At 41.3% G+C, this 13,885-nt stretch overlaps 1 protein-coding gene across 1 annotated transcript; it reads left to right on the top strand.

Moving 5' to 3' along the window:
• Positions 1–10,342: 10,342 nt before the first annotated feature.
• On the top strand, positions 10,343–11,971 carry LOC308099686 (E3 ubiquitin-protein ligase arih1-like; the record flags this gene model as incomplete). Its single annotated transcript, XM_080448419.1, has 1 exon — positions 10,343–11,971. The coding sequence occupies one exon, from the start codon at positions 10,343–10,345 to the stop codon at positions 11,969–11,971; it is 1,629 nt and encodes a 542-aa protein (XP_080304545.1).
• Positions 11,972–13,885: the final 1,914 nt, after the last annotated feature.

Below are 13,885 nucleotides of genomic sequence, written 5' to 3'. Positions count from 1 at the left end.
CTAATGCTCGCTGTGTGTGAAAGGCTCCGCGAGACGATATGGCCGCGATTATCCGCTCTGCGACGGCTTTCCGACCGTTTTCAGATAACTAGCATGTTAGATATTCAGCTATGTCGCCGACTAGACATCTCACAGTATCATACAGTATGAAAGGGGTCTGCGAGGAGATCAGCGCCACAGCCAATGAGAGCACATTACAGCCACCCTGGCTATGGAAGGTCCACAACAAACAGATCTCCCGCATAGTTACTGTCCAGTCCTGTATTAAGTTCAACATTATTATAAAACAGAATGAGAGTGAGCGAGTGTGTTCAAAGGGGGCTGTTTATTTGAGACTATTGCACAGAGATAGAGAGAGAGAGAGACACACAGAGAGCGAGCGATCTGTGTGTGTGTGTGTGTGTGTGTGTGTGTGTGTGTGTGTGTGTGTGTGAGTGTTGCCAGATTTTGCGAGAGAAATAAGCAACCAGGTTTGTGAAAACAAGCCCAACAAGCGACTATGCATGAAGCCTATATACAAATACATTGGATACTTGAAAATAGACGATCTACAAGCTCACGTTGTAGATAGGCTATTTTTAAAGAAGAAATCTTGGGGGGGGGGCGGGGGGGGAATTGAAATATTTTCCAAATCCACGCAGATCTTGTATGGGGGTCTATGGTACAACATATTTTCAGAAGGGGGAGGTCTGCGCCTCTGCGGACAAATATTAATTTGGGGGTCCTTGCCATGAACATTTTTGAGAACAACTGGTTCAAACAACATTAGGAAACAAGGCCAAAAAAGCAACTACACTTTCAAGCAACTTTACAGAAAAACAATCCGAAATTCGCTTATAATAAGCGGACATGGCAACTCTGTCACTAACTGCTTCTGCGCACTTGACGTGCGAGAGAGAGAGAGAGGGAGAGGGAGAGAGAGAGGGAGATCGAGGGGCATATCACAGGATACGTCGATTAAAATGAATTGGAATAAACACAAATGTATGTATTGGGTCTGACTCTGGAGATAGCATCCTAGTGAACTATCCTACAGTGTGTAATCCCTGGTCGGGGATCAATCTATAGTGTGAAAACCACAACGATATATGACAGCCGATTTCAAGAAATAAACTCCTGCAGTGTGTAATGCTTAATGATCAGATGACCCCCGACCACTTAAAGGTCCTGCAGTCTGTACCTGCCTTAAGTGATTTTCTTTGGTTAAAATAAGTGTTAAATAGCTCTATATTCTGATAGTAGGCCTCCTCATTGCTATAGAGTGTTTGTTCAGTAAAAGGAGTCTCCTTGTCTCTCCAGCTCTTTACAAAACAGAAAATGCATTTTCGTTTCAGTTCCAGCTTCATTTCCAATTTTATCCAATCAGGATAGAGAACTCAATCAGGATCTATATTAAACAAGTGAAATTGGAAGTGATGACACTAAGAAATGAGCAGGCAAAATTGGAAGTGGAACACTCTAAAAATGAAGCTTAAAAATGGGTACTTTCTCCTGATTGGCTCATCATAGGTCATATACCTACCAGAATATGTATTTTCTGTTTATTAAAGAGCTGGAGAGACGGGGAGACTTCTGTTACTGAACAAACACTCTATAGCAATGATTACTATCAGAATATAGTGCTTTAACCTTTTAACAAAATACTTTTTGTTTTAACCCAAAAATATCACTTACCCTACCTTTAAGAATCATTTAAACATTATTTAAAACACATTAAAACATTATTTATTAGATTTTGTTCATCATTAAATAATGTAATTTAAAGGAGGAGTTCACCCAAAAAATTACTTATTTTCTATCAATTACACAGCCCATGAAGCCTTGATTTCATGGATTTATTTTTGTTTTTGTGGCATTCCTAAGACAATAATTTGATGACGTGTGTATTTCCGGTAGGAGACACAAATAACTACTTTGTGTCTCCTACCGGATACATTAGCCGGTAGGAGACGGGAATCAAATTATTAGCTTAGGAATGCGACAAAAACAAAAAATAATCCATGGATTCAAGGCTTCATAGGGTGTGCAATTGATAGAAAATAAGTCATTTTTTGGGTGAACTCCTCCTTTAATGTGTAGGAAATCATTTGGAAATGATTCATATAGTGGTATAAATTTAGTTTTTTAGGGAGTTTTTCTCATGTTTAGCAAATGATGCGTAAGACATTCGTAAAGAGTATGTAAACCATTTGCAGACGTTATCATGGGCCTGAGCCTAGTTGCTTCTTTTGGGCTTGTTTTCATAGACCTGGCCGCTTGTTTCTTTTGCAAAATCTGGCAACACACTGATTACCTGCATTACACCTGCAGTAGCCTACTAGGGAGGAAGTGAACAGTGATGCAGTTGCAGACTGGACAGAAATATGTCTAATTCATGTTTTATGTGTTTTAACTGTCTTTGTTGCAGGTGATCAAGGTAACATAAAATGTCTAATCTTACACACATGAAGTAGCATTATGACCATGGGGTATTTTGATGGTGGCCGTTTGTATCCACAATGTTTGTTTTGATGTGTAGGCTAGTAATGTCCTCCATGCTTAGCAGTTTAGCTTAGCAGCTAAAGCTAACTTGCACTGGGAGATGGTGACTGCAGAGGCTCCAAGCTGCTACTCTGTGATTCTGTTGTAATGAATTTCTTTGTTTAAATGTCAGTGTGTGTGCTGTGTCCAAAAGTTGCTACATTTTATATCTTAATAAATAGTTTTATACTTTTATACTCTATAATGTTACTTCTGACACTTTTTGATGTCACATGTTTTATTAATCATTGTTAAACATGAAATAATAATGCATGGTCTTCACTTTACTATAAGGCCCATGATAACGTTTGCAAATGGTCTACATACTCTTTACGAATGTCTTACGAATCATTTATTAAACATGAAAGATAATTCTGGAAATTGTTTGGTGTCTGCATTCATGAAAGCCAGGTAGTTTGCAACAGGTAAGGAGAAAGTCACATTAACAGACAGTTGTGTTTTGAACAATGATTAAATGATTCTTAAATATTCTACAATGTTATTATAAATGATTTAATAATCATTAACCAATCTATATAAATAGTTTGTCTATGATTAGTTCTTTATCTACAAATAGCTTGTATATATTATATAACATCAGTTACAAATTATTTAATAATCATTTACAGATGTATTATACATGGCTTATACATGAATAGTTTTACTACTTACTAATACCTTATAAATGATTTGTAACCGTAGTTATAAAGGTTTTAGTAATCATTTACAAATGTCAACAAACAGGTTGTTAATGATTTGTTAATAGTCTACAAACTGCTTATAAACGTTTATAAATGCGTTATAACGGGTCATTATTGTAAAGTGTTACCGATAAGGGTGTCATCGACTTTGACCTTGAAATCATTTACATCCATCTGTCTGAGGGAATGTTTGGCCCCAAAGAGAATGGATTCAGTTTTCCCAAGGTGTAGTGACAGTTTGTTATCGGTAAGCCAAGTACGGATTTTGGTGAGTTCGGAGCTGAGCGCTTCCTCAACTTGCAACTTGTCCTCTCCCGAGATCAGGAGTGCAGAGTCATCAGCGAACAGAAACAATTTGCAGTTACAGGCAGTATTCATGTCGTTAATGTATAGAAGGAACAGTAACGGCCCTAAAATGCTGCCCTGAGGAACCCCACAGCTCACTGGGAGGGATGAGGACATGGTTCCGTTGATGTCAACCACTTGTTCTCTACCCTCCAGGTAAGATCTCATCCAGTTTAGTGATGTGCTATCAAAACCAATCACCCTCAGCTTATCAAGTAAAATTGAATGGTTTACAGTGTCGAACGCTTTTTGGAGGTCCAACATGACCATGCCGCAGTATTTGCCCGCGTCTACCTCACGTTTGATGTATCGGTCAAATATATTATACAAGTTTTTAACTCTATTGTAAATATGCATGCCCCTTTTAAAAAGCAAAGAATACAAGCTAGGACTAATCCTTGGTTCACTTCAGAATTATCATCTCTGCTTCAGGCGAAAAACAAGACCTGGGTTTTAGCCAAGAAGTCAGGAAACCCCTCTCATTGGCTTGCTTTTAGGCAACTGAGAAATGCCTTCACATCAGCTGTAAGGAAAGCGAAATCGGATTATTATCTAGATGCTATACTTCGATGTGATTCTAACCCAGCTAAATTCTGGAAAACTGTAAATTCAGTCAGAGATAAAAAAGGTACCTCACTACCTGCACATGTAAACGTCGGTCAGTGTGTCTTTTCTGACCTAAGCGATATATGTACAGTTTTTAATTAACATTTTGCTGCTGCAGGTCACCTTTTTGAGAATGAGGTCATAGCAAATGAAAATTCTGGAAGCACACATATGGACGTTGTGAGCCATGTCTCTAACATTGAGAGACATGACTCTCATTTTTCTCTGAAGCCTTTTATTGTCTCCGCCGGAGGCGGAGAGTATGTTTTCGCTTCGTCCCGCTGTGTCCCCCCCCCCCCCCCAGCCAAGCTAACATTGGTCAAGCTCCACTTGACACGTGACAATATGTTGACACCAACGCTTTTGATTGGCTAGAGGGACGCATGACAAAAAAAAAAAAAAAGGTGTGTCACTTCAAAAAGCCATTTATGTTTTTGAAGTGAGGTAAGACAGGATCAATCAGTCTTGATTGGAACAGTACCTTCCAGTACAAATCACCCGTCCGTGCGTGTGTGTGTCCCTCTGAGAACACCTAACATTGGTCAAGTTTCACGTGACATCACAATATGTAATATAAATATATAAATAGCTTAGACAGCTTAGACAATAGCTGTCTCTGACGGACTGTCCAATGGAGTATGCGGAACAGTTGTTCACATCCATCAAACAAACACAACAGTCGAAACCATCCTGGTCAACTTTGATAGTGATCGTGTAGGAAAAGCAGCCAAAACAGCCAGTCAGTACAAAGAACACTTTCCTGAAGCGGTACCCATACAAAGGCACACTGCGCAATTCTACACAGGTACCAAAAACACTGTAGAAGCAATACGAGTACAATTCCCACTTACTCTGGCATGGGCATGCACAATTCATAAAGTCCAAGGAAGAACATTGGACAAGATCGTAGTCACCGTAGAGGAAAAGGGCATCTTCAACCCGGGTCAGGTCTATGTTGCACTCAGCAGAGTAACATCACTACAAGGCCTGTACCTCCTCAGCTTTCATGACAAACAAATCAAAACTCACCCTGCTGTACTCGAAGAAATGACTCGACTACGCAAGACACAACTACAAGTATCCCAACAGATCCCACTTGCTCCAAATGACTCCACCCTAACTATCGCCATGCTGAATATCAGATCATACTTGCAACATTTACCTGACCTCAAAAAAGATCCAACACTGACAGAATTTGATGTGTTATGTTTCGTGGAAACATTTCTGAAATCACACCACAACTTAGATCCAGATGCCCTCATCCTACCAAACTCCACGTGCTTCAGAACTGACAGAGAAACAGAAAAAGGAGGCGGGATCATGACAATAGTATCAAATGACCTTTCTCCAACAGATAGATATATCTTTTACCCTATTGTATCTCATTACTTATTGTTATGATAATATAATTGCTATGATATAGTAACATGTTCTATTTTACGTAAGAATTAGAACATTCCTAGAGAACTATGGTTAAAGATAGGGTAAGTGATTTCATTTGATTAAAATAGCACGGGTCTGCTGGCGGAGACTTGTGCTCCGAGGAGCACATTTTCTAGTTGTAAATGATATTGCTTCTGCTGTAGATAAAATAAAACATTGTGCTGCACTATTCATAGATGTATATAAAGCTTTCGACACAGTTGATCATTCATTACTCTTAAATATACTACACAGCACTGGGTTTGATGGAGATACCTGCACTTGATTTCAGAGCTATCTGACTGAGAGATCCCAGTGCGTGAAAGCTGGGAGAGCCCAATCAGGGTTCTTACCAATCTCCAAAGGCGTCCCTCAAGGGTCAATTCTGGGCCCTGTTTTATTTACTTTATATATAAACAACATGGCTTTGTCTCTTGGTAGCTGTCAAGTCCATTTTTATGCAGACGACACCATTCTTTATTGCATTGCTGAGTCTGTCCAGCTGGCAACTGAAAAATTGCAGTTGTCATTTAATGCGTTTCAGGACTCCCTTAAAGAGCTGAAACTTGTACTTAATACAGGAAAAACTAAATACATGTTATTCTCTATGGCCAGGGAAATAGATTACAATAGCCTACATATTACTACCTCAAATGGAACCATCATAGAAAGGGTTACTGAATATAAATATCTTGGAATCTGGCTTGACGAAAAATTAACTTTTAAATATCATCTAGACAATCTTGCCTGCAAGCTCAGACAAAAGATTGTCTTCTTCTACAGGAATAAAGCTAGTTTCCCAATGACCTGTAGAAAAAGAGTCATTGAAGCTGTTGTTCTCCCTGTTTTGGACTAAGGTGATGTCATTTATAGGAATGCTTCCCCTTCTACCCTCAAGGTTTTAGATTCAGTTTACCACTCTGCTCTGCGCTTCATTTCTGGTGAACAGTTTAGGACCCATCACTGCATCTTATATGACAGAGTAGGTTGGCCATCCTTGGCTGACAGGCGAAACAAACATTGGTACCTATTTATTTTTAAGGCAATTGTTGGGACTTTGCCATTATATATTAATTCTTTGATGGAATGGAATCCTGGAGCGCATGGGACATGCTCAAATAACTGGCTGACGCTAAAAGTCCCTAGGGTAAAAACTGAACTGGGGAAAACAGCCTTTTGCGTTAGTGCCCCAACTACGTGGAATGACCTGCAGCTGAAATTTAAGATCAGTTCGCCCATAACATATGGTCAATTTAAATTTTTGATTGCAGATCTACCCACAAATGTCTGTAACTGTTTTTAATTTTGTTTTTGTTCTGAATCTGTTATTTATATGAATATTGATGTTGTATTGATGTTGTACTGTGCTGTATCTCGACGACACTGCAAATGAGGGCAACCTCAATGTCTTTCGAGAATAAATAAAGGTTTGAATGAATGAACAGTAGGCATGTGTCAGTGGAATGGGAGGTTCTGAAGCCCGATTGGAATTCAAACAACAGTTTATGCTCGCTGAGGTAGCTGTTGATTTGTTCTTGAATTAATCACTCTACAACCTTTGAGATGGAACAAAGGATGGAAACAGGCCTATAGTTGCCAGGTTCTAATTTGCTTCCTTTTTTATGCAGAGGGATTACTCTTGCCAACTTGAAATCTTGTGGGATGTGACACTGGCTGATGGATAGGTTTGTGATTTTGGCTATGGGGGCAATAGCAGTAGCTGCGTCTCTGAGGAATCTGGTGGGGATATTGTCAAGGCCGGTGGCCTTGTTTGGCTGGAGGTCAAATAGTTTTTTCAGCACATCATCAACATTTACTGGTTTGAATGAGAAGGAGTCTTTTTTAGCCCCTAGTTTGTCATAGTGAGCATGGATGTGGTCAGAGCCGTACAGACCTGAATGCTGAGGAAGCTTGTATATCTGCTATATATCTGCTATAGTATATCGGGACCGTACCGTATCAGGAAACACTACCCTTCCTCTCTGCCTGACCTACTTGTTGTTAACTAGTTGTACGAACGCTTGTTTTCTATTGTTGTATTGTTTATTGGATCTTGTTTAGTCGATACACTTATTTGTTTTAGCTCATGCTCATTTGATTTAGCTATTTTGTCTCATCTGTTTAAGGAAATAGGTAGCTGATATATTTCACTTTTACCCTAGCGCTAGGTATACTCTTGGTTGCTTGTTTTTGCAGAAAATGCACTAAAGACTTCTGGTGATTAGTAGTTTTCGTTCCCTACCTATGTTGAATACACTTATTGTAAGTCGCTTTGGATAAAAGCGTCTGCTAAATGACTGTAATGTAATGTAATGTAATGTACCTATGTTCCCCGGGTCCTATGTTCCCAGGGTTCTATGTTCCCCGCTTTCCTAGGGAGAGCGGGGAACATAGGACCTAACCTAAACCTAACCCTAACCCTAACCTTAGTGGGGGAACATAGAACCCGGGGAAAATAGGGATGACCCCTAGTATATCTACTGGTAAACATAAAACACAGTCTGTAAAAGTATAATATTTGCCTCTGAGATGTATTGGAATAGAAGGAAAAGTATTGCAAATTGGAATACTCCAGTCAAGTAAAAAATACCTTAAAATTATACTCAAGTACAGTAGGTACTTGAGTACATGTACTTAGTTACTTTCCACCACCGTCAGCATTAGATTAATTACTTAAGTTACTCACCTTCTACAAAGATGACGAAAGAGAACACACTTTTGTTCCACAGTCCCACATTGTCTTGGTTTCAGAGAGCATGGTGGTAAATATTAACTTTTGCCCCAAAGTCTTTATATTCCATAATGTGATGTCCCACGTCCGTCCGGTGTTGTTTACTTTTTGAGAACGTCAACGTAAACTTTCGTAAAGGCTTGACGCAGACGTACGTTAGTCAAGGAGCCCCCAGAAAGCTGTTTCCATTCAAAAAAAATCACATTTCAAAATAAGAGTTATTTTAATCTATACTTGTAATGTTATAATTCAACATACGTTTTATTTTGAAATACTACTGGAAATAGAAGTAGCCAGGTAGCCTACTTCACGCTATTGGGATGAAATCAGCAGCTTTATGTTATGGAACGGGAAAAAAAGAAAAACAGACAGACAAAAAGTGGGGGGTATGAAATCACGGAGCTGTGAGAGTGAGGGTGTCGCGTCGTACGCACAGTGAATGGGCGTGACGCCCCTGGTTCTCTATACGTATAGCAAGGTTAAGCCTCATTCAACCCACATTGATGAAATTAAAGTTGAACTTGTGCGAAGCCCGCTCAAAACGCATTCCCGAGTCCTTTAATGCAGCTCCCATTATTATAGCGCTTGCCTTGGACTGATGTCTGATGTCAGCACTATGACATTAGCGATGACAGTGTACTGTAAATGCCTATTGCAGACTATATTATTGTAGTAATGTGATATATTGTATGTATGGGATTTTGTACTTATTGTTTCTGTCTGTGTTTATTGCAGAATATTGCTCATTCATAGTCGCACTCAGTGCTTGTACCATCCATCCATTCTGCAAACCCATGCCTGTATGCGACCCCTGGGGGCGAATGATGCATAACCCCATATATAGGCTACAGTCCTTTCCAAACCATCTCCAACTATGCCCATATATGGGGACCTCTGTATCTGTCAGTCCTTGTCCCTTTTATGCCCATGTATGGAGATCCCTGATGTCATCAGTATATGCCCATATATGGAGCTGACTGATTTGTTTGGGCCTGATGCCATGATGATGACGACACATCGAGGTTAGACAACACACTCCATATTTGGGCGTAGATGCATTGGGAACTCCTTATATGGTTATAGCCAGGGGTGTGCTGTGGATTTTTTTAGCTAGTGGAGCGCTACGTCGTGCGCACACGCTCGCACACGTGCGCGTGCGTGCGTGATCCCCGATTGAAACAGCCTCTTTAATATATAGGCCTATTTATTAACCCACAAATACTGTAAATATTTGTATTCTATTTACTTGCATAATGGGGACACTTTAGTGTTGTCATATGCATTTACCTTGCAGACGTCAATTTAATTAGTTCATGAATCCATCAGCCACTGTTATTCTACTCTTTTGACTGCTTCAGACAGAACATCTCAACCTACAGCAGGCTACTTAGCAGGTCTCACATAATTCACAATGGTAGCCTCGCGTAGCCAGACTATATCACTGCGTGGATATGAGTCTGGTGCTTCTATGAGGACGTTTTTTTTCCCAAGGGGTGGGATCAAAACAATGGCTCTGGACGCAATTGGTTAGACCTACAACTATTTACCAATTACAGTCTCCCATATTTGAATACTGGGCCCTGATTGGGCCCTGATTTTTGCACTAGCAGATTTGTCTGGTCCCAGGCTATCACAATGGACCATTGATATGCATCCAGCCAGGTCGGTTATTTTTTGTTAATTCACGCTGGTGAAAGACTTGACACTCGGCAGCTTTTGTTAGCGAGGTGTGAAAACTGCAAATGGATGTTTTTGAGTGTCAGAGTGTGTCATGGTGACATGAGTGTGACATCAGAGGTCTGACTTGTTTCGATTTTTGCTACCATGGCAATCATGATGTCATCAACATACTCTTTCCACTCAGCTTGTACTGTAGCTGTGATGCACCAACTTCAGAGAGTTCAGAGATATAAATAAACGTATCAACACTTAGTTAATCATAAGTCTCGTCTCTCCAGAAGAGACGGTTAAAAGGATTTGGAGCCAGGTCCACTAGCCAGGGACAGCAATCCTGACAATGGAAAGTTTGGAGGAAGTGAAGGACAAAACTAACTACCAGATGATCGCAGCCCTCAACGGAGACAGGAGGGAGATGAGGAACAAATGGGAGGAGACGGGCCGACTGATTCAGGACGAGGAGGCAGAGATGGACGATGAAGACATGACGGAACTGGAAGAGTCGGATCTCAGTGGCAGCATGGTGGACGGAAGGGAATGGGAGGACGAGAGTGGCGATTCCTTCGGAAGTGGCCACAGACCGGGACATGAGGAGGACTACTGTTATGAGGTGTTGACCACCGAACAGCTCGTCCAGCATATGGTGGAGTGTATCCAGGAGGTCAACGAGGTCATCCAGAACCCTGTGACAATCACACGCATTTTTCTCAGTCACTTCAACTGGGATAAAGAGAAGCTGATGGAAAGGTACTTTGATGGGAACCTGGACAAGCTGTTCACTGAGTGTCATGTGGTCAATCCCAGTGAGGAATTGCAGACCCGTCCTCCGATCAACACGACATCAACTGCACAGGATGTCCCATGTCAGATCTGCTATCTGGACTACCCCAACACTTACTTCACAGGCCTGGAGTGTGGACACAACTTCTGCACCGAGTGCTGGGGATATTACTTGACCGCCAAAATCATGGAAGAAGGAAAGGGACAGACCATTTCTTGTCCTTCTCATAGATGTGACATATTGGTCGACGACGACACGGTCATGCGTCTCATAACAGATTCAAAAGTGAAGTTGAAGTACCAGCATTTAATCACAAATAGCTTTGTAGAGTGTAACCGACTGTTAAAGTGGTGTCCTGCACCCGGCTGCCATCACGTCATCAAAGTCCACTATCCAGATGACAGGCCTGTGTGGTGCAAGTGTGGCCGTGGGTTCTGCTTCAGCTGTGGAGAGAACAGCCACGACCCCATCAGGTGCAAGCGGCTGAAGAAATGGATCAAGAAGTGTAACGATGACAGTGAAACTGCAAACTGGATCGAAGCAAATACCAAGGACTGTCCAAAATGCCAGACGCCCTTCGAGAAAAATGGTGGCTGCAATTGGATACAGTGTGGGAAGCAGAGCTGCAGATTTGAGTTCTGTTGGGTCTGCCTGCGTTCAATGTCACACGATGCAGTAGGTATCCATAAGTGCAATAATTATAAGGATGGCAGCAAGGCAGCCAGAGTAGATCAATCCAAGGCAGCCTTGGAAAGGTACCTGTTCTATTTCAACCGCTACATGAACCACACGCAGGGCCTGCGCTTTGAGCACAATCTCTACGCTAAAATCAAGTGTGCGATGGAGGAGAGAGAGAAGAACATGTCCTGGATCGACATGAGTTTCCTGAAGACGGCCGTGGATGTGTTGGGACAGTGCCGCTCCACACTCATGTACACCTACGCCTTTGCCTTCTACCTCAGGAAAAACAACCAGTCCATTATATTCGAGAACAACCAGGCGGATCTGGAAAACGCCACCGATGTGCTGTCTGGCTACCTAGAGCGGAAACTCTGCCAGGATTCCCTGCAGGACATGAAGCAGAAAGTACAAGATAAGGGCAGATACTGTGAGAGCAGGCGAAGAGCGCTGATACAGCATGTGCACGAAGGCTATGAGAAGAACCTGTGGGAGTACATTGTGGGCTGAGTACATGTCCCCCATGCAAACAGACTCGAGTTTCTCTATAGAATTTAGAGATAATGCAAATTACAAGGTGCTAAAAATTGCTATTAACGTATTATAACACATTTCAAAACATTGCCCTTGACCCCTTCCCCCAGATCATCACCACTAACGGAATGTTTCAGCCCAGATCCACTTGGGGTGTGGGCATGCATAAAAACAAGACACACACACAGACAACACAGGTTGGGAATGCATGCAAAATCCACCTGGTTATGCAATATCTGTGTCCCTATAATGCCCATATACGGAGAAATCTGTATCTGTTTTTAAGCCCATAGGTCCCTGATGTCATCAATATATGCCCATATGTGGGTGTATCAGTCGGAACGCAGCTCTGGACAACCATAAACCATAAATATTCGATATATGTATTCCCCGAATTTGAAGTAGATCGGTATGGCTCTGCTTTCTTGAACGATTCAAGTTGGGAATGCAAACCCCTCTCGGTTATGCAATACCCCTTGTACCCATTGTACCTGTTGTCAGAGTACCCTTTTTACCCATCTGTCTGTCTGTGTCCCTGTTATGCCAACACATTGAGATCTCTGTATCCGTCTATCCGTGTCCCTTATATGCCCATATATAGTCCATGGGCCAGACCAGAATTCGGGGTCACCTAAGGCGGAAAAATTTCTTTGGTACCAGTTTGTTTGTAGGGTCCATATAAGTACTTTGAAACATGATAGCCTTTTCAAATGAGTGGCTGTAATACTTTTTTGGGACCATTTGGGATCATTGTTTATCCATTATCTCCCATTATATGCAGAGTAGGATTTTGGCAGTTTACTGTATCCGGTATTATGTGACAATTAGGTTTGAGACACACACACGCACACGCACACGCGCGCACGCACACACACACACACACACACACACACACACACACACACACACACACACACACACACACACACACACACACACACACACACACACACACACACACACACACACACACACACACACACACACACACAAAGGCTATAACATATAAAAGTATGTTATAAAAGAAGCCTATATACATGTAGGCCTATAATAATAATAATACATTAGCATAATTAGCTAATTATTCCCCCAAAACAGGAAATGACTGTAACTTTGCTTCTACTTAGAAAGGTTATCTAAGAGTAAGTCCATGTTTGATTTCAAAATTTTTAATGTCAACTTAGAAAGATTATCTTAGACTCTCTAAGACTCTGAGTCTATACATATCTTGCCATAATTAAAATATGCAACCTTTTGTCACCAAGCACATTTGCATAAATATTATGAAATAATTAGGCTGAAACCCAGAAATAACTATAAATATATTTTTGTTGTACAATTTCCTCTTTGTTTTATTATTTTCCGGTTTTAGACATCCAGTGTCAGTCATTACAATAAAACAGTTAGATTTTTTTTATCCCCCGTTCCCCCACCCATCCAGGGACATCAACCACACAGCAGAATCACATAAACAGACACATGAAATCGAGAAAAAAAAATATATACAAATACGGGTACAGATGCAAAACTCAAGGACAAAAATAATAATACAAATAAAAACGAAATAGGATAATAATAAGTACCACCATCGGCCAAGACGTAGGAAGGGGGAGGCAGAGGCCCAGTAGGCCGACGCCAGCCGCCTGGGCCGGCAGCGCGCGAGCATGATCCAGCCCCGGAGCCGCCAGTGTCGTCCCACACCGCCAGCGCCAATGGTCTGGCACCCATACATCTGGCCCACCCGGTGCCAGCCCGACTAAATATAAATGTTTTGCTTTTAGTTTATTGAGAAGGATCTTACAGTCTAAGTCTGTTTAGATGTCCATAAAATGTCACAATTAAGTCATGTAACCTTGAAGACTTTAAACCCTGGGACAAGCCTTGAAGGAA

This window comes from Gymnoscopelus braueri (genome assembly GCF_963280865.1).
Source record: "Gymnoscopelus braueri genome assembly, chromosome: 13".
Classification (NCBI taxonomy): domain Eukaryota; kingdom Metazoa; phylum Chordata; class Actinopteri; order Myctophiformes; family Myctophidae; genus Gymnoscopelus; species Gymnoscopelus braueri.
Note: the sequence above shows the minus strand (reverse complement) of the source record. Positions and strands in the feature narration are given on the sequence as shown.